The sequence below is a fragment of the Eulemur rufifrons genome, chromosome 29 (genome assembly GCF_041146395.1).
Source record: "Eulemur rufifrons isolate Redbay chromosome 29, OSU_ERuf_1, whole genome shotgun sequence".
NCBI lineage: Eukaryota > Metazoa > Chordata > Mammalia > Primates > Lemuridae > Eulemur > Eulemur rufifrons.
Window position 1 is genome coordinate 48,072,832 of NC_091011.1, and position 25,051 is coordinate 48,097,882.

Sequence of the window (25,051 nt, forward strand, 5' to 3'; positions counted from 1 at the left end):
GACCACCAAAGGGGGGTCACACGCATTCTTTCTCTAAAGAGTAAGAATCTAGGCCGGGCGCGGTGGCTCACGCCTGTAATCCTAGCACTCTGGGAGGCCGAGGTGGGCGGATCGTTTGAGCTCAGGAGTTCGAGACCAGCCTGAGCAAGAGCGAGACCCCATCTCTACTAAAAATAGAAAGAAATTATATGGACAGCTAAAAATATATATATAGAAAAAATTAGCCGGGCATGGTGGTGCATGCCTGTAGTCCCAGCTACTCGGGAGGCTGAGACAGGAGGATCGCTTGAGCTCAGGAGTCTGAGGTTGCTGTGAGCTAGGCTAACGCCACGGCACTCACTCTAGCCTGGGCAACAGAGTGAGACTCTGTCTCAAAAAAAAAAAAAAAAAAAAAAAGAGTAAGAATCTGCTTTGCTAATAAAACTTGCTAAACATCAATGGAATCAGAGGTACTGACGAGGAAAGAAGGGAGACTAATACTAACCGAAGGCTTACTCTAATATTCCAAGTACTTTTACATATATTACTTAATCCTTTCCATCTCTAATCCTGGGTTGTTTTTTCTTTTCTTTTAAACAAATGAGAAAGCTAAAGCTCTAAAAGAACAAAAAACTTAGTCCTCCCACCATCACACAGCACTTGTGAACCTTCTACTGCACCTCATTATCTTAAATGAGGTCGATGCTGCGTAAGGGCACAGATGCATAGAGTATACACCCTATATAACTGAAGTGGCTTTATTATTAAGTGAACCCAAGTCTGTAAAAACCTCAATTAGCATACAATATAATGAGCACATGATTATTGAATTTCTGTTCTTGCTATTTATATTTAAAATCTTCTTGGAAATAAATAACATGATAAAAGACAGCATCGTGTACTAAAGTTGATAAATTAACATATTCGAAACTTTCTTCCTATCTTTCTACCGTAGTAGCCATAAGGTCTTCCTTAGAATATTTTGTCACCTCAGGATATTCTACTTAATCTTTACAAAAGGACATTCCTCCAAATCTGTCAGTAGGGTCCCTGAAGAGTTATAGTCTACTTTGAATATATTCACTTTCTGCAATAAAACTCCAATGAGAAAATGTCTTAAATAGCAACGATATGATGAAAAGGGACGCTCTGGCCAGCAGCAGATCGATCTTCAGCGCAGTTGTCTTGGCATCCCCAGCCGGAAGGAGTTCATATTGTCAGTGCCATGGCACATGCTTCTTGAAAGTACCCCTTAATACTTCACCTATTCCCTTCTGAAACTCTTTAGAATTTAACTAGGTAAAAAATATCAAGATGTTTGCTTTTGAAGCAAGGTGGTAAAAAACACACACTCTTGGACTCAATGTGTTGTATGTATTGCTCGGAAGAATTACTGCTACTTGCACTGAGCAACAAGTTTCATAACCGACCTCTCCCACCAATGTCTGAACATGTGAGACCAGATGCTCCTTTTCTCAATGTCTAGAGTTGTTAGGTTCCATGAATGGTCAGAAACACATAAATTATGTAATATTCAATTTAATATGAGACAAAACACAGTGAACATCTTACAGATTTTCAAGGTACAAGTCAACTTCTTTAAGGACTGTTCAGCGTCTCTTAGGGCTTACAGGACACTAAGAAGTCTACTAAAAAGAGTCATTAGCAATGGGCCCTACTGCTTACGACACTTTAGCAATTTCTTACAAAAAGTATGCTAATTTTTTGCCTCCTAGGGAACATGTTTACCACCTTTGTATCCTAGGTTTCTCATTTGAAAATGACCGGGTGAGTCTCAGATACCTTTAATAACCATTCACATTGTAAAATTATATCATTCTATAATTTTATGAATAACAGAAATGGAAGAGATTCTGTAAATCAAACAACAGAAATGGAATAACTACCACTTACTGAGTGCTTACTATGATAGACACTGTGCTAAGTGCTTTATATTCATTAGCTAATTTAATCCTCACAATACCCCTACCAGGTAGATATTGTTACCCCCGTTTCAGAAATAAAAGGTCAGAGAAATTAAGTAAATTGGCCTAGGAGACATAAAATAAGAGGTAGTACTGACATTTGAACCCATTTTTGTCTTACTCTGACACCACAATTAAGAGTACTGCAACCCGGCCGGGCGCGGTGGCTCACGCCTGTAATCCTAGCACTCTGGGAGGCCGAGGTGGGCGGATCGTTTGAGCTCAGGAGTTCGAGACCAGCCTGAGCAAGAGCGAGACCCCATCTCTACTAAAAATAGAAAGAAATTATATGGACAGCTAAAAATATATATAGAAAAAATTAGCCGGGCATGGTGGTGCATGCCTGTAGTCCCAGCTACTCGGGAGGCTGAGGCAGTAGGATCGCTTGAGCCCAGGAGTTTGAGGTTGCTGTGAGCTAGGCTGACGCCACGGCACTCACTCTAGCCGGGGCAACAGAGTGAGACTCTGCCTCAAAAAAAAAAAAAAAAAAAAAAAAAGAGTACTGCAACCCAAAAAAGTATGCATACTATTTGATTAAAGTAGCCACACACTGCACGAACCCAAGACACTGGCAGATAAACCAAAGTTGTACATGAGTAGTAAATACTTCAAATAATATATTCCATATTTAACACTATATCATTTAAAAACCCATAGGCTGCACAAATATTAAATTATCCATACATCCAACTTTCTAGAAATGAAAAATAATTAGAAATTTTGAGTTATAAAATATCTAACGATGTCAAAATATTTTATAATATGCATCAGATAATGGTTTTATTGCAATATTAGGTCTTCTTCAATTTTAAAAAACACAGATTGATTCATCATGATTTATTCCATTTAGTTGAGTTTCAAAATACCTAATGCAAATATTAAATCCTAATTTGTAATACAATGTATCTAATATACACCCAATCATTTTTATTTTACAAAGCATCATTGTAATTCAATGTATTGAATATTTAAAGAATACTTACAAGGTTATACAGAGATGTAAAGAGGATAGAAATAAAACTCCAGCTATTCAAAATTACAGTATAATTTATGTGTCACTTTGGACATACTTGATAGTATTAAGTATGCTACTGGGATGGTGTAAAACACAAGTACTCATGCCAGGGCATCAGGCCATACAAGTGTACTTTTTTGCAATATACTTCAGATAAGTCCAGCTCTTGGAAAATCTTTGTGGCAGGGGGAGTTTGTCTTGCCACTTTTCCACCCTTTTTGGGTTCTTCCAATCTACTTCCTGCTTCCTGGTCGCACTCCCTCAAGGCTCTGAGATATGTAACATGTTTCATCATTTCTAGATAATGTAACAATTAAATTTACATTCTTTAGGATCTTTGAACATTAATATGCTTTTCCTTAATACGATAACTTTCTGGAGAGGAATAACTAAAAAAATGAGAATTTCAGGTTTGTGGGCAAGTTCTTGGGGAAGGAATGGTTCGTTCACACTTTCTGTGATCCTTGACCGTACTAAGTAAGCTAGCCTCCCATTCCACCCTCTCTTCCCGTCTCAGTGCAATGGCTGAGACCAAAATCGGGCATGGAGGTGCCCATGGTGAGCAGACTGAAGCCATGGGATCTAGAGCTGAGAGACTTGTAAGGAGTCAAATGGGGCTTGTATGACAGGTCTTTATTTGCCAAGTTCTGTGAAAGATCTGGTATAGTAAGTAGGTTTCCAAGTTATTAGGGTTTGTGTATATCTTGAAGAATGTTGGGAAGGTCAAGTCTTCCCTTTAATAAAGGTAGTTATCAGCCTAAGATTAGTATTAGAAATATCCCTTAGCTGGGTAGAAACTCGTAAAGACAAGATGATCAAACTTAAGTAGTCAGATTTAATAGTTACCCAACATAATATTCCAAGAGAAAAACTGAAAGAGTTGTTCCAAGAAATTCAAATAATATAATCTTCTTCTGTCATTGTTAAGTTTCTGTCTGTCAGAATTATACAAGTGACCTGACCGATAAGTGCTGTTTAGAACTACAAAGCAATTGCATGAAATACAAATTGGGAAATGAAGAGCCAACAATTCCTTCTACTCAACTTCATTTGGGGATGTATGTTACTCTCCCCCCAAATACAGGGCCATTCTTTTTTACACAAAATGAAAATGAACACATATTCAGAGTTTAAATGGTTTTACTGCCTAAAGTAACATCTTAGACATTAAATCAAAATGAATTATCTTACTATCAACTGAAAAGGCTAATGAAACTTAGAGAGAGAGAGAGAGAGATTGAAAAATTGACAAAGGTGATAAACCTTGAGTCTAAAAGTCTTGGAGAGAGTTCATCAAAACAAGCAATACTAGAGATAAAAAATACTTTCAAATGGAATATAATATTTAAAGACTTGTGAATGTGGATGCATATGATCAACAAACTTCTTTCCACATCCTCAGAGAAGTCTGAAGTAATGGAAATGTATCCAATAATGAGAAAATACCTATGAGCTCTACTGGCTAGTCACATGAAAGCTGTGCTTTCCAAGACAGTCATAAAAATCCCTGGTAGTGTGTGTATACTCTATTACTTAAGCTGATTTCCCTTCTGGGGCCTCATGTTTGTCTTGGAAAACATGCAAACCAAGGAGTTGCGTGCATGATCCATCTTGAACCGGAGAAAGGGGGCTTGAAGCCCAGGAGGGTGTTCCCCTATTCCTAACGGGTATCCCCAAGCTGGGTATTTCCATGCCACAATTAAAATGGCATGTGATACTTCCAATCACGGTCTGCATTTCATCATTCTTTAGGGTAATTTCTTTTCAGTCTGGGTTTTAAAGCATCTCTAGGAAAGAGTGTACCGTTTAATTAGCTGGCCTTGCTTCCTTTGTGGGATCAAAGTTGTTATAAGTAGATCAGCAGATGCTGAGGATGCAAACACATGTTCTAAGCAACTACATGCTGGCCCCGCATCATAACCAGAAAACCCACTACTCAGATCACCTCTGGATGTCCAACAAAACATGAATTGACAAGCAGAATTTCATTTTCTTTTATTGTTAATTCTCTACTTTTTAGATATGAAAGATTATTTTGCTATGACAAAAATAGGATGAAAACATTTAGAAGAAGCCTGGACAGGCACTGAGACTAGGTGTCAAATTTTCAAAAACATTCTTTAATGGCCTCATGAAATAACCGTATTTCCTAAAATGCAGAATGAGGAAAGGCTCTATACTATTCACAGTAATGCATAGTAGGAAATCATTATGAGCTAAATGAGAGCTTTAATGAAGAATATGGAGAAAATCAGGTGTGATTTGATTTTCTATCTGAACATTAGAAAGTCTCATTTACGAATCAATTCTCAGCACCATCTGTATAAGACAATCTTAATTTGGCATAACATTATTCTATCTGTTATACACCTGCTTGTTCTCTGGACTATGAAAGAAAAATAGCAACTTTTCAACCATAATAAACCTCATATCTTTTAAATTAGTATATCTACTGAAATGAAAAATAAAAATCAGCTTTATGCCAATGGGATTTCAGATGCTTCAGAGAATAAGGCAGGGAGTTCAAAATTACTTTGGTCATTTTTAATTATTAAAAAAAAAGGCAAATGCGTTTTTGCAGGGAACCTTCTAGAAATGTCATTATGATAAAATGGAAATGGAAATACATTACACGAAAACACAGAAAGCTTCAATCTCATCATGATAATAAGATTCAAACATCCACATATCTGGATATAAGCTGAAGACAGCATCAATTAATCTTTTTTTCATGAACCTTAATTTTCAGTCTCTCATGCTTATCAATGTTTAAAGAATACATGAAAACTCAAATAAAAGAAGAAATTTAGGCTGTTATGGTCATTTAAAAAAATTCAGTAGTCAGTCTGTAAACCACTAGGAATTGTAAAATCTGTATAAATTCTGTTTTCAACCCAACTGTGATAGCCTAAACGAATTATAATTCATAGTGAATGGTCTGTAAAGGGGGAAAAGATTAACTGCCCTTCCAAAAAAAATTCTAACCAGTTTCTAACGTAGCAATTATCATGTTCTAGAAATTGGTTGCTATGCCTTTAATCATCATAAATATTTATAACAAGGCCAATATCCTCAGGCTTTTGATTCTGGTTTTAAATTGCCCTCTAATTAATTGCTAAAATTACCCATTTGTCAAAAATTGATATTATACTTAGAAACAAACCATTAGTTAATAGTGAGTATTTATTTCAGAATGCCATATTGATGATAGACACATTCTGTAGGCAATTCAAGTAGCAAAGTGATTCTAGAAATTTAGTTAACATTGACATTTTTTTATGAGTCTATTCTAGTGCTTACAAAGAATATACATGAAGAAAGATAAAAGTTTCACAGATGTTTTGCAGGGAATTAGTACAAAATTGCTTTAGAATATTCCATGTTTTACTATGATCAGGAGCTATGAGCTGCTCCAGTTGTTCTTTGTTCCCCTTCATTCTTCCATGATTCATTACCATTGTAATGCCTAAAATTCTACTCAAATCTAACTAAGGAACACTCTCCTCAATTCTTAAGTGCATGATATCCACATTTTTAGAATAAACAAGTACATATGCAATATAAACAAAGAAAAATATGTACATTTTTAGAAAACAAGGTAAATGTTTACAATGTTTCTACATATTTTCATGCTGCACAGCGATGAAACTAAAAGTCAAAATTGCCAAATTTTGAAGCAAAACAATTTCATTACTGTGCTTTCCTTTTGTTCACCATAATAAAAATTCAGTATTTATTACATTGTGAACATTTGATGATTTGTGAAATATTTAGGCAAACATGCAGCTTCAAAGTTATTAAAAGGACATGTTCTTTTAAAGGTAATAGATTACCTCACCTGGTTTTCACATCTCCTGAAATTTATAAAGAACTATTATAGTTTCTTATTTTAGCTCAACTGTTCATTTTTAAAATGTTTTCGTCATTTGCTTTTTCAACAATCTAAAATGATGGAAAGATCAACTGTTTTTTTAAATTAATATTTAGCACAGCATTATGAACAGCTGTTAATTTAGTAAATATTACTCTTATGTTCTTCATTTTGTATTCATAAATTTAAGTGACAATAAATATCACCGCATGAAAAAAATATGTTAATACATCAAATAGAAATACCCAGGGGACATCTGTCCTTATGTCATAGTCAGAATTCTTTGAGAATAATTTCACCTGCAGTGCAGATCCCAAAAGTAACCCTGGAGGAGTTAGACAAACAGGGAGGAAAAGCCAGTGCATAATTAGGTGAGTGGCCTCCCATGGAAACCAACATGATAATAAGGGTTGTCTGCTTCCATGCACTGCAATTCAGATGCCAAAACAGAAGGCATTACTAAGCTGCATCTATTTTTTAACTTTCCATACCCTCAGAGAAAGTATCACTATTATCTTCAATATAAAAATGACAAACCTATGGGAATGAGTGCTTATAAAGCCACAAATCATCAAGCTAAATTACAGTAATTTAATGTATTAATCATGTGCTGTGGGGCAAAGAACATCGGACAAAGAGCCCAAAAGCCCTTTACCACGTTCCATCATTTCAATGATCCTGATGTTTATTTTCTGTGAAATGTGGGGGCTGGAATGGACCACTGCTCTGGGATGCTGGTCCTGGAATGGGCTTGCCTATAGCAGAATCACTTTTGGTTTTTGTTTGTTTTATTTTTTATTATATCAAAATTCAATGCTTAAATTATTGTGATCATGTAAATGTTATTTACAGATGAGCCACAAAGTTTACTGTGAATCCCTTCCCCTCCCACCCCCACACAAAAATTTGTTTTTCCTGGTGTTGGTATAATCTAGTTCTTTTGTTTGTTGGTTTGTTTTCATTTTCTTTGTGTTTATAACTTACTCAACTCCAAACTCTATTCCCATCTTGTAAATCTACTCGAATGTATTAGGCACTCTATCTAACACTGTTACTGTCTGTATGAAATCTCTCCTGGGGACTTCTGACCTGTATGGACAAGTGGGTTACTTTCCCAGACTGAGGCATAATTGTCATCCTAGGATTCTCTTCATTACTGCCCAGGGGATTTCCTTCACCTCTCTTCTGAGGTGCACTCTGTTACCTCGTTTCTTTATCTTCTCTTCTTTGGTATATTATATTTCCTGAGTTTTAGTGGAGTACATCCTCAAGTAGCTTCCTGAGAAAGGATGTAAGATAGGCAAAAGTTTCAATTGAAAATAATTCTTTTACTCTCACACTTCGTTGACAGTTTGTATAGAATTCTGGGTGGGAAATACTTTCATGTCTGAATTTTCAGTTGGCCCATTGCCATTTCCCGTCCAGTGTTGCTGCTGAAAAGTCTAATGCCATCGTAACTCTTCATCTTGTGTAGTAAATCCTGTTTACTTTTTCTAAAATTTTTCTTTGAACAAGTGTTCTGAAATTTTGCAATAATGGCCATTATTGTCAGTCTATTTTATTAAATGTTCTAGGCATTAATCTAAAAATTCACATCCTTTATAAGTGAAAAAGATATAGTTTAATGATTATTACTTTAATGATTCCCTGCTTTCTTTTTCTCTCTGATTATTCAGATATTGAATTCCATGGACTGGGTCTCTAATTTTTTGATACTTTCCCACTTTTCCTCTTTGTACTTTTGCTCTATTTTCTGGCAAATTTCTTCAACTTTATCTTCAATTATTTTATTGTCATTTTTAATTTGTTACATTTTTAATTTCCAAGAGCTCTTTTTTTTTTTTTACTAACTTCTCCTTCTTAAAAATAATACAGCATTCTTGTTTTATGGATGTACTTTCTTTTACCTCTCAGAGATTATTAATGGTGTATTTTTTAAAAGTTTCCTCCCCTATGTTACTCTATCCAATCAATGCAAGCAATTTGGCTTCATCCAAGTTACTTATTTGTTGACTGAGGTCTTCCCTGTAAAATCACCTGGATTCCTGAGGTCTGATCTCTTGGACTGATGAGATCCTTCATGGGATACTCTTACAATCTAGTTTGACGCATGACATCTGTTTTCTGAAGCACCCGGGTCCTGGCCCTGTCTTGCATGACCTCCACTTTCCCTCCTCAACCTGCCCAGCTCCCCTCTTATTCTGAGTCATGCCCAGCCCCTGATGGAACAGTGGGAGCAGTGGAGGCCAGCAGGCTGCAGGGCTGTGGAAGAGCAAGAGGTCAGGATTGCTGGCAAGTGTACATGTCCTCCAAGCTGGGGAGTTAGCTGTGCAGGGCCACAGGAACAGAAAGGGGACACTGTGGGTCATGGGAGGTGCCTGGGCTCCCATCCCAGGGTCTGAACACATGCCCACGTTTCCTTTTTTTTTTTAGTATAATTTTTTTATCAATATATAATATTCATACATATGTATGGGGGATATGTGGTATTTTGATACAGTCATATAATGTTAATGATCAAATCAGGTTATTTAGAATCTCTATCACCTCAAACATTTATCATTTCTTTGTGTTGGGAACATTTCATCTCTTTTAGTTATTTTGAAATATGCAATGTATTGTTGTTAACTATAGTTGCCCTATTCTGCTATCAAACACTAGAAGTTATTCCTTCTAACTGTACGTTTGTACTCATTAACCAAGCTTTCTTCTCCCACCCACCCCAGCCTCTGGTAACTATCATTCTACTCTTTACCTCCACAGGATCAACTTTTGTAGTTCCATTATATGAGTGAGAACATACAATATATCTTTCTTTTCTGTGCTGGCTTATTTCACTTAACATAATGACCTCCAATTCCAACCATGTTGCTGCAAATAACAGGATTTCACTATTTTTTATGGCTGAATAGTATGCCATTGTATACAAATACCACATTTTCTTTATCCATTAATCCATTGATAGACACTTAAGTTGATTCCATATCTTGGCTACTGTGAACATACAAGCGTAGGTATTTTTTTTTAATATAATGATGTCTTTTCCTCTGAGTAGACATCTAGTAGTGGCGTTGCCAGATGAAATGGTAGTTCCATTTTTAGTTTTTTGAGAAACTGCCATACTGATATCAGGATATCAGTCCAAACAACAGTGTATAAGAGTTCCCTTTTTTCCACGTTCTCTCCAGCACTTGTTATTTTTTGTCTTTGTGATGATAGCCATTCTAACTGGGGTAAGGTGTATCTCACTGTTTTGACTTGCATTTCCCTGATAATTAGTGATGCTGAGCATTTTTTTTAATATACCTGTTGACTATTTGTATGTCTTCCTTTGAGAAATGTCTATTTGGATCCTTTACTCACTTTTTATTAGTAACAGGATTATTTGGTTTTTTTGCTATTGAGTTGTTTGAGTTCCTTTGTATATTCTGGATATTAGTCCCCTGTCAGATGAATAGTTGGAAAATATTTTCTCTTGTTCAACAATGTATAATGTTTCCTTTGCTGTGCAGAAGCTTTTAGTTTAATATAGTTCCATTTGTCTATTTTTGGTTTTGTTGCCTGTGCTTTTGAGGTCTTAGCCATAAAATCCTTGCCTAGACCAATGTACTGGAATGTTTCCTCTGTTTCCTTTCATTGTTTTAGTTTTGGGTCTTACGTTTAAGCAATTTTGGATTGATTTTTGTACATGGTGAGAGACAGGGGGCATGTTCCATTCTTCTGCGTATGGATTTCCAGGTTTCCCAGAATTATTTATTGAAGAGGATGTCCTTTCCTCAATGTAAGTTCTTGGTGCCCTTGTCAAAAATCATTTGGCTGTAAATAATGTGGGTTTATTTCTGAGTCTATATTTTATTCCATTGATCTATACATGTTTTTATACCAATATTATGCTGTTTTAGTTGCTAGAGCTTTGTAGTGTATTTTATAGTCAGTGTGATGCCTCTAGCTTTGTTCTTTTTGCTCAGTATTGTTTTGGCTATCCAGGTACTTCAGCGGTTCCAAATGAATTTTAAGATTGTTTTTCTATTTCTGTGAAGAATGTAATTGGTATTTTGATAGGAATTGCATTGAATCTGTAAGATTGCTTTGGGTAGTATGGCCATTTTTAACAATATTAATTCTTCTGATTCATGATCTAGAATGTTTTTCCATTCATTTGTGTACTCTTGAATTTTTTTCATCAGTTTTTTGTAATTACTTTATATAAGCCTTTCATCTCCTTGGTTAAATTTATTCTTGAGTATTTTATTTTATTTTTTTGTAGTTATTGTAAATGAGACTGCTTTCTTGATTTCTTTTTAAGATAGTTCATTACTGGTATATAAAAATGCTACTGGTTTTTGTATGTTGATTTTGTATTCTACAACTTTACTGAATTCATTTATCATTTTTAAGAGGTTTTTGGTGGAGTCTGTAGGTTTTTCTACATATAGGATCACATCTTCTGTAAGGAAAGACAATCATGACTTCCTCTTTTCCAATTTGGATGCCTTTCATTTCTTTCTCTTGCCTGATTGTTCTGGCTACAAATTCCATTATTATGTTGACTTTTAAACTTGATATATATTTTTTTGAAGCTTCACAGGTGACTTTATTGTGAATCCTGTTTGAAGACCTCTTAGGTGATTATTGAGGTTTTCTGGTATCCTTAAAAGCTGTGGTCCCCAACCCCAAGGCCACAGACCAGTACTGGTCTGTGGCCTATTAGGAAATGGGCCATGTATCACCTCTTGAGCTCCATACCACACCCCCCCACAATACCCCACCTGCCACCCCTGAGATTTGTGAAGAAAACTGTCTTCCATGAAACCAGTCCCTGGTGCAAAAAAAGTTGGGGACTGCTGCTTAAACATGCCAAGAATTGAGACTGTCTAGGACATTTTGGAAAATTCTCAAGAAATCAAAGATTTCACTAGCTATGAGGAAAAGGACACCTATATATCAATATATTTTGCTACTTTTCAGTTATGAAAAAATATAAGAGGTAAATCACATCACATTCTTTTAGAAATAAAATTGTAGCAGAGCATCGATCTGTGACCATGTTAAACTACTTCCAAGTGGGAATAATCTCTGGTGTATATAACTAATACTTAGGCTCACTGTAGGTGTCACATATAATTCCTGTGCCATTATTTCTATACTGACTACACATCTCATTCAATGTTACGTTTCTCATCACATCCTAGGAGGCACCAACTCTTTCAGTATTAAACCTTGTTTATTTCCACAGTGCAACCTGGACTTAGAATGGGTAGCAAACACTAAGCATTTGAAGTATGATGAATAGCCAGAGATGAAAGAAAAGTATATGAAGCTTGGATAAGAGCTGCTGAAATACAGCTTCAAGAAGTACAGCCTAGTTACTGAAAGACAGCAACCTGGAAACCCATATCCCCATGACCACTAGAAAATAAGGAAAAATAAAATGTAATGGAAGATGTACAATGTACAGTAAAAATGGGACAAAAATCACAAATGACACTGGCCTAGGGACAGAGAACACAGCAATGCTTTGTGGGATGAGCTTTTTTCTTTGTTTTGCCAACAAAATTTTGCACTAACACTTACCTATAACTAATGACACACAGAGGGGTGGGGAGAAAACTGAACAGGGATAATAAAAGTGCAGTGACATCATGACTCCTTGAAAAGGTTCAGTTAGTTCTTCAATCTCAATCCTATCACTAAACTGAAATCCAGGAAGTCAAAGTCAGCTCAGAGGACCTGCTGACTCCACTGTGGCAGGCGGACTTCTGGGCGCCCCAGAGCCTCACTAGTTGCACTCTCTACAGATTCCCAGGGATGGAGTGGAAACAGGAAGGACGATGTATTGTACTATTGATTTTGAAACCAATCAATCCTAAAAACAGAATATGTGAATGTATAAATAGAGAATTTGTTTGTTTTTTTGTTTGAGATACGATCTCACTCTATTGTGTGGGGTAGAGTAATGCAGTGGCGTCATCATAGTTCACTGCAACCTCAAATGCCTGGGCTCAAGTAAGTGATCCTCCTGCCTCAGCCTCCTGAGTAGCTGGGACTAAAGGTGAATGCCACCATGCCCAGCTAATTTTTCTATTTTTGTAGAGGTGGGGTCTTACTATGCTGCTCAGGCTGGTCTTGAACTCTCAGCCTCAAGGGATCCTCCTGCCTCAGCCTCCCAAAGTGTTGGGATTACAGGTGAGCCACCACACCTGGCCTCAAATTTGAGATTTTTAATGTAAAGAAAAATAAAATTATGTTCATGTTATGATACTAATATCTAGAGTTGGACTTGAACATGGACAAGATTAGTAAAACAAGTATTTTCATCTGTTAAAATTTCTTCCCTAATCTAACTTCTGAAAAGCTATGTGAATGTATACGGACTTTTAAGAAAAATGAATAGTCAAAAAATTTTAAAGAAAGGAAATTTATTAATAAAACAAAAACCACAATAAAAAGAAGGTATAGGAAAAATAAACAGAGTATAAGTACCACAATGATTCTATTATTTCCTTAAAAAACAATGTTTTGCCAGAGTTCCTACAAGCTCCTACACTTTTAAATTGTACAATGTAACTGACCACCATAAAAAACCCTCACTGTTAATGTAACAAGTGTTAAAAAAAAAACACCTATGACTTACTATGAAAAATAAAAACAACTCAATAGAAAAAAATGGAAATTACGTAAGAAGAGGCAACTTATAAAAGCAGAAATACAAATGCTCAGGAAACATCACTGGGTACCCCAAACTCAATGCCACTGGCAGTCAAGCAAATGCCAACGTAAAAGACATTACGTTTTTTTCTGATCAAAATGGCAAAAATTAAAATGACTGATTAGAGTCAATGATAGTGAGAGTAGAGAGAAACAATCCTCTGTAATTTACAAATATTCCAGTCAAATTCTTTAATACAGATATTGTGCTTTTGCCTTAATAAAAAAAAATTTATTAGCTAGATATCCAAGAGAAATAAGAGTATAAAGGTTTTACACTAACATCAGCTCTAGAATCATTTATAATAGCAACATTCTGGAAACAACCCTAAGAACCATGAATAAGGAATATTTAAAAATATGGTTTAGTTCCTTATATATTCTGAGTACTAATCCCCTATTGAATGAGTAGTTTGCAAATATTTTCTCCCATCCTGTAGGTTTTCTTTTCACTCTATTGATTGTTTCCTTTGCTGTGCAGAAGCTTTTTAGTTTGATATAATCCCATGTTTATTTTGTTTTTGTTGTCTATGTTTTTGGGGTCTTATTTATGAAATCTTTCCCAGACCAATGTCCTATTACCTTTCCTCTATGTTTTCTTCAAGTAGTTTTACTGCTTTGGGTCTTACACTTGAGTCTTTGATCCATTTTGTGTTAATTTTTGAACAGCAAAAAATAAATAAATAAAGGTTAAAAAATGGGCAAAGGATTCAAACAGACATTTCTCAAAAGAAGACATACAAATGGCCAACAAATATATGAAAAATGCTCAATATCACTAATCATCAGGGAAATGCAAATCAAAACTACAATCATTTTTGTATTTACATCTTACCCCAGTTAAAATGGCTATTATCAAAAAAGATAAAAAATAACAAATGCTGGAGAGGATGCAGAGAAAAGGGAACTCTCAGACACCATTGGTGGGAATGCAAACTAGTACAGCTACTTTAGAGAACAGTGTGGAGGTTTCTCAAAAAATTAAAAATAGACCTACTATATGATCTGGCAATCCCCCTACTGAGAATTTATCCAAAGGAAAGGAAATCATATCAAAGAGACAGACATCTGTACCTTCATGTTTATTGTGGCACTACTCACAATAGCCAAGGTATGGAATCAACCTAGGTGTCCAACAACAGATGACTGGATAAAGAAAATGTGGTATATATACACCATCAAATACTACACAGCCATAAAAAATAATGAAATTACTGCCATTTGCAGCAGTGGTTGGAACTGAAGGACATTATGTTAAATGAAATAAGCCAGCAATAGAAAGCTAAACACTGCATGTTCTCAGTTGATCACAATAGAAATAAAAAGTAGAACAGAAGATATTAGAGGCTGGGAAGTGTAGGGGAAAGGGAGAGATACAGAGAGCTTTGTTACAGGATACAAAATGATAGCTAGATAGGAGGAAAAAAAGTGCTAGTGATCTATATACCGCAGAAGGATGACCACAGTTAATATATTATATAGCTTCAAATGGTTAGAAGGGGGATATTGAATGTTCCCAACACAAAGAAATAATAAATACCTGAGGTGATGGATACCCTAATTATTCTGATTTGATGAATTCACATTGTATGCCTATACGAAAATATCACATGTATCCTATAAAGATATACAACTATATGTATCCATAATAATTAAAAATAAAAAATCATGATTTCTTCATACTATGGAATAATATTCAGTTATTAGAAAAACTTCATACTATGGAATAATATTCAGTTATTAGTTTTAGAAAGGCTAAATAGAAATGTATTGATTTTAAAGAATATCTATGACATATTTTAAGTGAAAAATAATATATATCATTTTAACAAAGGAAAAATAAATAAACACACAGAATACCACATGTGCATATATACCTCTACAAGCAAAGGAAAAAGTACAAAAGAAAAAACATGTCATGGTACAAAGAGTGGTATAGATAATAAATGGGAAGAAATGGAGATGAATAATTTTACTTCAAATACATAGATAATACTCAATTGGTTCTCAGGATCACGAAAGGTAGTCACTTGAATCACAAAATGTAAGCACGTCATTAAGCTATATCAGATATAACTTTGGTCTCTTCTAATTCCCTAATATATGTCAAGAAAGACTTTCCTGTTGCAAACTTGAAGTTTGGAGCAATATCCCAAGATGGCTGCTAGGTCAAATTTTAGGAAAATTTAGTTCTTTTTACACATAGTAATCAAATTTCTAGTAAAAGAAATTTAAAAGAGCAGTAGGAAGTAAAATCTGCTTGTGTGCACAAATGAAAAAACATGCACTGTGAACCCATCACAGCATTGTTCTAGATCATAATGATGCTTTACATTAAAACCAGTTGGTACTTCAGGATGGGATCCAAGCTAATTATGAGACCCCTCTACTAAAAAAATAGTGTTTAAATATGATTCCAGTGGTTCTTAGTTGTTAGCAAGTGTTTCTCCATGAAAAATAAAATAGGATAACATCAAAACAGTAATATTCCAGTGAAAATATCTAATATTAAAACATGGTATCCAACAACTAAATTAAAGCAATAACCATGGTTCACTTCAATATTACTTTTCTTTACACAAAAATTTTTGAAAATTTAAAAATGTTATGGTAGATATGTTAGACTTCAGCTCAAAAAAAATACACATCAGGAATGCTAACTCTTTGCTTAAAAAGATCTTTTCCTACCTTCACATTATCTGGATGCAGCCCCCCAGGGTGCTTGTCCATGTACTGACATAAATCAGTGTGCTAGAAGAAAAAAGGTAAATGTATTAATATCCCTCTGGCTATAACATGATAAATCAATATTTTTCTACTTCAAAGTCACCATTACCTTCTAAGCAAAGCAAAAACAAGATATGTGGGTGGATTTTTTAGTGTATGTAGTTGTATACTTCCCTACTCCCAATTTTCACCAAATTGAATCATCATTTTTACCTCTAGGCTCTGTTTTATGTTAAACATATCTGTCTATTAAAAGGAATACATGTTCATAATTTGCTAAGTGTCTGATTTCCTCTTCATTGAATATACATACATATACCTTAACTAAAAAAGACACACACAATTAACCAATCCAATTACAATTTCAATTATCTCATATTTTCCAACGGCAAATGCAAGTTATGGTTATTTATTTCATATGAGATAAAGATAAAAATACTATAAATAGATTATGCTAGTAAAAATAATCTTTAGACTTATTTTTCATATCTATATTCACAAAAAAATAATTTTCAGGTTTTCAGAACTCCTGAATATATTTGAGCATATATACTTTAGAAATTAATAGAAATACTTTCAAAATTATAAATTATGACAAATGCATTCACAAATAAGTTAAAAAAAATATTCCTAGATAATATCTTATGCTGTTATTGTTTTTAAAAAAATGCTGAGCTCAATTTGCCCACAATTGTATATTTTTTCCTAATGCTTTTTCTGTCTATATTATAAACAATATAGAATTTTCAAAAAGCATGTCCAGTTACTATTCACATTTTTCTTCTCTTATTAGAGTATAACATTTGTAACAATGAAACATTTAATCATTCTGTGAAAGCCAATGAACACGAGCATTTGTGCCCCAATATCAGGCTTGAATTATTGAGGAATTACAAGTTTTATAATATATTCAGGAACCTTGCTATAGCCATTGTGACAACATTTCAGATTCCATTTTTGCATTTTTATCACATGCCAGGTAGTAAATGCTCAGGACACAAAGCAGAAATTAGCCTTCATTCATTCATCATGTACTTCTTGAGCCCTTATTGTGTTCCAGGCACTACACTAGTCATTAAGGACACAGAATTGAATGAAACAGATGCTAATGGGAAAAAAAGGCTGGTAATTACAGCTGTGTATTATTTTAAGAATAGTACTGGGAAATGCTCAAGGGCATAGGAAGCAGAACCTAATGTGGTCTAGAGATTTGAGAAAGGTCTTTGGAAGAAATTACTTCTATGAAAGACACCAGTAGAGTATGAAGGAAGTTAGCCACCTGAAGGGCAAAGGGAAAGAAAATGGAACAACAGAAATGCTCTTAGATTCATTCTGAGACAAAATTGTCTTTATCTTGGACCATACCCAAGGTATCTAGCTTCTAAATCGATCAAACTCCATGAGGGTGTAAACCATGTTCTGTTTGAAAATTATTGTCTCTCTGGTCCAGGCAAAATTTCAGACATAGAGAAAAAGAAACTAAATAAATACAGATAGAAACAGTTTTACATAGTATAAGATAGCACATTAAAAACAAATCTAATATCATTATAATGAGTTCCATGGAGTTTTTCATGAGTAACTCTATAGAAATTTTATTTCATGCATTTAATGAAATGAAGAATAAATTTGGACCCCACACTGCCATTTTGTAACTTTGTATTATGAACTTTCCCATTCTTTCAAATAGGAATAACACCACCCTCAGAAAAGAACAAAAACAAATCAAAAACAAACAAAATAAAAACCATGAAAACATTTGTCTTTGAAAACAGTACATGAAAAAGTATTTTTTTACTTATAATGTGATATATAAGAGAGGTATTACTTAAAATACTGTCCATTATACAATACGAGCCATGAGAGCAAGAACTGTATTTAACACATTAACTGCCATGTGAGTTGTATTTAACTCACAATAGTTTTAAGTCTGGACCTTGGGAAGCATATGTAAATCACGCCTCTTCACCTGGGAAGCAGTGAGGACTATTTCTCAAGTTGCATATAACTCACACATGGAAAACAATTAAAAATAACAAATTGTTCATTATATTAGAAAGGATCATTTTGTTTTAGAAGTTTTTATTCTATTTTTGTAATAAAACACCATGGCTCCAAGGAAAAATTTTTTTTTCTAGTGTCGCAGTCAATGTATTAATTTGTTCAATGCTTCACACAACAAAGAAAATGGTAAATAGAAAGTACATCCAACCATACCAATAATCACACATCCATGTGTTAAAATTCTCATTAAAGACATAAAATTTCAGTTTACAAAACAAAAATAATCGAATTCATACTGTTTCCCAAATACAAACTCAAAATCATAAACAAGAAACAATACATAACAAAACACCAAAATAGTCTGAAAATAATACTTTGTAATATTTATATTATCTATATTTTGTTATTTATAATGGTAAATATCAATAAAAAGGAAACAGATATATCAATGTAACTCAAGCATAACAGGATTTAAGAAACATGTATATAATACACATCTAGCAATAGGACACATAAATATAAAGCAAAAATTGATAAATATAGAAGAAACTGAAAATTTTACAAAATCTTGAAGGGTTTACCTCACTCTTTTCAAAAATCAACAAATGGGATTGGCCAAAAAATTAAGGCTATAACGGATATGAATAAGACAATTAAATGACATGTTAATTTTTGTGGTGTGTGTGCATATAGGAATATATAATATATATTATAATATATACTATAATATAAATATATATAAATAAATTCATGGTACACATGCTTTTTGAATACAAATAGCCTACTCACAAAAACTGACAATGTATTAGACAAAGACAAAAATCTCAAAAATTTCCAGAAAACAGAAATCATATTATACCCCTTCCTCTCAACTGAATAAAATTAACATCAAAATATACCATATTTCATCAACTCTAAGACATACAATTCCTTTCATCTTTGATATTGGAATAACAACATTCATTTACTATAACCCAAGCAGTGACTGGAATATAGTTGTCATTGCCTGTGTTTCAGCAAACTTTTTATTTTGCTCTATTTGCAAAGTTTACTCAATTATGTGAGTCATCAACAAACAAGGGAGAAGAGTGAATGATGAGCCCTAATTGTTATCTGGAAACTATTTATTGAAATTTTCAGGTAGGATTTCTTTTTTAAGTACCAGAATTAAAACTTATATAACTCTTTCAATAAGCATAAAATAAAAATTCTGAATGATAAGAAAGCACTCAATCAGAGCTTAATCAGGTACATTTTTTTCTTTCTTAGGGTTTATAAAATAATGCTTCTTCAGTAGTGTCTTAAGTTCAATGGTAGCAGAAATTAAAAAAGGAAGGAAGAAAAGCAGTTGAAGAAAAGGAATGAGAAAAGGAGAAATGCAATGGAAAGTGAACAGCATTACTGACAAGAAAATTTACATCTTTAAATGCATTTATTTTAACATATGAACGACTGGAAATAAAACAACCAACAAAGTAAAGCTAGAGAATATCGAACAACAGAGAGCCTCAAAGAAAATAGAAGGAAGGTATCAATGGAGTTAGTAGTAGAAATTAATTAAAGAGAAAAACTAGAAAACAACAGGTTTGATCAATTAAACAAAAATCTACTTTGTTGAAAAGCCCAATAAAACAAACCAATCTTTGACAAGTCTGATTTTTTTTTTTAAGTGAGGACTTTGGCCGAGATGCAATGAATATTAAGAATGAGAAAAATAGCATCACTAAAAATGAGATTTTAAAATATACTATAAACATATAGCACTGTAAACTAGAGTACTAAAATACTTTTAAACCAATACGTTTGGTATCTACATCAAAACTCATGTTTTCTAAATAAAACATCAATTACTAAATTTAATTCTGTAAGAGAGAGGAATTGAGGAGCTATACCTAAAACGGTACTAAAATCAGATGGTGTTAATGGAAAATTCTCCCAAACCTTCAAGTAACATATACAAATTACTCCAGAGCACAGGGAGTAAGATGCTTCCTACTCCTTTAAGGCAACAATGACAAACCATGCAAAGACCATGAAGGGACAGAGGGAACTAAACAACCAATCTCTTTATGACCATGTATAAATTCTAAAAATTATGGTAGTAGATACTAGAATTCAATATTGTATTAAAAAACTAACACGTCTAGACCAAACAAGGTTAATCTTAGGAATGAAGAAATAGTTCAACACAAGAATATCTATTAATGTGATCCTCTAAAATTAACAAATTAAAGACGTAGAATGATCAGAAGTATAAAAGAACTTTTATAGTATTACATATAACATATATTTATTAAATGGTGACTTTGCATAAGTAAATAAGACAAAGTCTCTGCTCTCATAGAGCAAACATTGTGTGGATTTTACATACTTATGAATTATTTTAATCTTATCCAAGAAAAAAGCATTCAAGCTTTTTGTTTAAAATGAAACAACAAAAACTATGAGGAGGGGTGGGAAACATATTAGGAGTCAGGGGAAAAATTCCTGATCCTTAAGGTAGACACGATGACCTCCTGAATGTACGTCCAATAAAAACAGCATCATGAACTGCAGGAAAAAGATCAGATCACCTCCAGAAATGGAGATCTTTGAAAATTTAATAAAAATTTTTCCAAATCTTTTAAATTTTAAAATCCATATTTCTTTAGATGTAGGGCAGGAAAATGTGATGTGTGCATGTGCCCACAGCACCCCCATACACCTGGCTGTCACTAGCTGTGCAAACTTTAGCAGGATGCACTGACCTCTGTACGTCAGCATTATCGTCATCTGTGTAATGAGGATAATCCTAGTGTACCTACTTCATATAGTTTTTGTGAAAATTTATGAGTAAATATCCATAACAGTTTCAGAACATTGCCCAGCACATGGTAGATACAATTGAAGATAATGATTCTGATGACAATGATGATGATGATGATTTTTGTGATGTCTTTAGGGATATAAATAGGGAGGAATAGTTGAAAGTATTGCAATTAAAAATGGGAATGATAAATACAGTCATAAAACTAGAACTTCTAGAGGCAGCATTTCATCCTTACATATGTGCTCTTCCTGTCTCCATGCCCAGACATTCTCATTCACATTTCACCACTCTCTACAAACAACCACTGAAACTATGTCTAGCAAATGCATCATTAACCTCAGATTGCTCTGAGTGACTAGGGGCAAGAGTCTGGAGAATATCACGTGGAGGAAGGAACAAGAGGTCACACTTTGTACCCTAACATCGATGTTTCACAAATTTCTACCTACATTAAAAACTGTTTCTCTTCCCTATCTCTTTTTTAATACACAGTACTGTGCCTGGAACTGCATTAGATGTGCCTAAATTACAAGTTTCATTACCATACATCTCTTCTTTCTTTATAACTTCTCTCCTTAGTTCTAGTCATTATGTGACCCTTATGATTTATACTGGTCCAGAAAAACAGAACCAAACTTAATGATGCCAGAAGGCACTTCTTTGTCATTCCAATTTTCAAAGTCATTCTGGATATAAACATTGTAAACAGAAGGCCCTATGGCACATGACCAACACATCACTCTCCCAGGATGACACCGATAATCTCAGATCCATCTGTCTTGATCTCTGGCTGTTTCTTGTTTTAATATCAAAAGGAGCACTTATAGACTAGATCCCTGATAACTGCATATCAAAAACATTGTTCTCCTCCAAGCTCTACTCTGGCCCTGTGCCAACAGCTCCTCTTTCCCTCACTGCGCTATGCCTCACCTCATCTTCCCACACCTCCCCTCTTATCCACTCCACCACCACTGCTGTGCTTCATGATGATGCCATTAGCAGTGCTAATGTCTGACAGGGTTATACCTGAATGCCTGGGAACAGCACATCAACCTTCTGTGAAGTGGGTGGGTTTAAAGGAAGCTATGCCTAGACTTACAGACCAAGCAGAAGATGGAGGGAGAGCAGAAAGGCTCTCTCTAAAGGCTCCATCCCCATACTAGAATACATTCCTTTCAAAATCAGGATCCTCTTTCCCCACTGTTGATTACCCATCAGGTAGCATTTATTTGCTTATTTACATAGGTGCAGGAATATTTATGGGGGAAGGGATATGAAAGCAGTATCTGAAATCACAACCCCCTGGAGGCAAAAGAAGTGCTTTCCTTAAAAGAGTTTGCAAGGTTTAGAATTTGGGTTTTCCCACATTGATTGCATTTCTCTCTGACTGGATCAATTTAGAAGGCAAGACAGAAACATCTTTTTGTAAAACAGACAGGGCATGGAAAGACCACAGAAAATCGAAAAGACTTTTTACTCATAAGCACTTTCACACAGGTGAATCTCAGTTGATTTCAATTATATGCAGACCCAAGAACTACAATGACTAATATTAGTCACGTGCTGCACTCAGGCATGAGGCTTAATAGGAAAGACATGACAGAAAACTAGAGCGATAAATTATGCATACAATGACAATTTTAAAATCGGCCTGAGTGGAGAACAATTCCTCAGACAGGGACCAGGACAAAGAGGCCAGCCAAAGGAAAAGATGAGGAACAAGCTGGACTATGACATTCACCTTTGCATATTTTCCACTCTCCATCTCCTCACCCTTTTTAAAATCTGACCCTGGGTCAGGGGAAAGAAGCGGTAGCTTTCCACCTAAAGCCACTGGTAAGAAGGCCATCTGAAACTCAGCTTCACGGACTTGAAATTTTGCCCAGTTTCCAGGGCAGAAACAATTAAAGGTCAATTGTTAAGTAGACTTCACCATTCAGTATGTGCTTATGTTTCTCTTTATTTTGTCTAATTTATTATACATGAAGTGAAGTTTTCCATTTGTTGACTCTTCAAATGATCAAACCTCCTATTCATGAGATATCAAGTTCCTCAAAGTAATTCTGCTTTTACATTAACATTGGCGTTCAGTCTGGACTTTTCTCATCAAGTAGGAATCCAATAAAGCCCCTTCCTGACAACAAGTATTTGTTTCCATTCTTCCATAATGTTAAACACGGTGTCCACAATATTTGTCAGCTAATTTTGATATTCTTTAGAAGCACTGCCAATATGTGATACTGAAAATAGCATAGCCCTATTTTTTCACACATAGGCTAAAAATAAGGAAGCCATTCTGTGGAGATAACCAACAGAAATCCTCATTTTGAAATTATGTTAAATATAGCCTCTACACCCTTAATTTCTGTTTCATTTAATTTTCCACTAACAGTAAGAGGAAGAGTCAGTATATTCAAGCTTGGTATAGTTTTTAATAACACTAAAAAAACCTGTCTCACAAGCATAATAGGGAAAGATTACAGAAGATAATTCCGAGCCTCTTTATTCTTTAATAGGAATACTTATTTTATGTTTAAACACCACAGTTCAGTTATAATTTTATTCTGAAATTAAAAACTTGATTCACAAAACAAAAAAATTAAGTGGAAACATGACTGAAAAACATGGGATTTTTAAAAACTAGTTGAAAGCATGTGAAAATTGGAAGCATAAAAATACAGAGCTCTCCTTTCCCTGACTGATCCTTGACTGTTTAAAAGGCCCATATCCAACTCTGATTCTAGACACCCCACCCTCCTCTAGGTAAATGACCCAGTATAAAGAACCTTTAGTATTCTTGATGGTAAGAGATCATACCAAGAAATTCACAATTTTCAGAAGGAAAAGGGAAATAATTTCCACTCTCCTATAGTACCCCATATGGTCCCAAAATTTATGGCAATGACAGTAACTGTTAGTATGACCAAGGCAGCAAATGTGACTGCCTTGACACTTACTCTCCCACTGGCCAGTGTCACCTTCATTGACATCGTCCCATGTCTGGGACACACCACACACATTCTTACTAAAACCACACTTAAGAGTAGTCATGAACTGCGGATTAACTCACTAGCCTTTTAGTTTTTAATCTATTTCACCTGTAGCTCATTGTAATTTATTGGAGAATTGTTACCACTGGAGGCAACTGAAGAAAACTTATAAAAGTTGAAACCTCCTTTCTTCTACAGCAATTAATGCCATTTTCCTCTAGGTATAATCGCTGTTTTAATCAGCCTACATTGCTGTAAGAATTAAAACATCAAATTACTGAGCAGTTAGGTTCAGCCTGCTCTATTATATGCAGTCCACAAGATTAAATTGACTTTGAGATTACACCTTTGCCTGTTAAGCTTTATAGTACTCATCTAATTCACTCCCAAATCCTAATTAATGAAATTATACTGTTGTGAGTTCCAAAACATGGAAAGCATTCATTAATCAGAAAAGATGGGGGGAAAAAAAAACTTTAACCAATGTATCCTTTAAAACAAAATCACAGCATTCAGGATGTTTCATAGAGGAAATTTGTACCCACTATGTATCAGAGAGGCCTATTTTTAAAACAATGATTACAAAATGAAACTTTGCAAATATTTTATCAAACATTATTTAGGTTTTATTCTAATGCATTAATATTTCCTATCATCTGTAACAACAAAAAACAAGACATTCATTAACTAGTACAAAAGTGCTGTGTCTCCCCTCTGAAGTAGAGATTCTAATTACAACTAGATTATTGTGCCTCATATTGTATAAGACGTGGTTTGACAACAGAGACAACATGGTCTTCCATTTATTCCACATCACCCAAACACATGTTATTCTCAAACATTCCACTGTTCTCTTGCACAGACTTATTTGACATATTACAAAGTCTTTTTCTGGGTTAGTTCATTTCTACCAGGTTTTAAGCCACTTCGGAAATGTTTGAAATTCTACCAGTAAACTACACA

At 34.5% G+C, this 25,051-nt stretch overlaps 1 protein-coding gene across 1 annotated transcript in view; it reads right to left on the reverse strand.

Moving 5' to 3' along the window:
- Positions 1-25,051, reverse strand: part of CDK14 (cyclin dependent kinase 14) — a 521,120-nt gene that overhangs the window by 250,794 nt on the left and 245,275 nt on the right. The window contains exon 7 of the mRNA XM_069461904.1: positions 16,247-16,309. Coding sequence (XP_069318005.1) covers positions 16,247-16,309 — 63 coding nt within the window. The remainder of the gene's footprint in view (positions 1-16,246; positions 16,310-25,051) is intronic.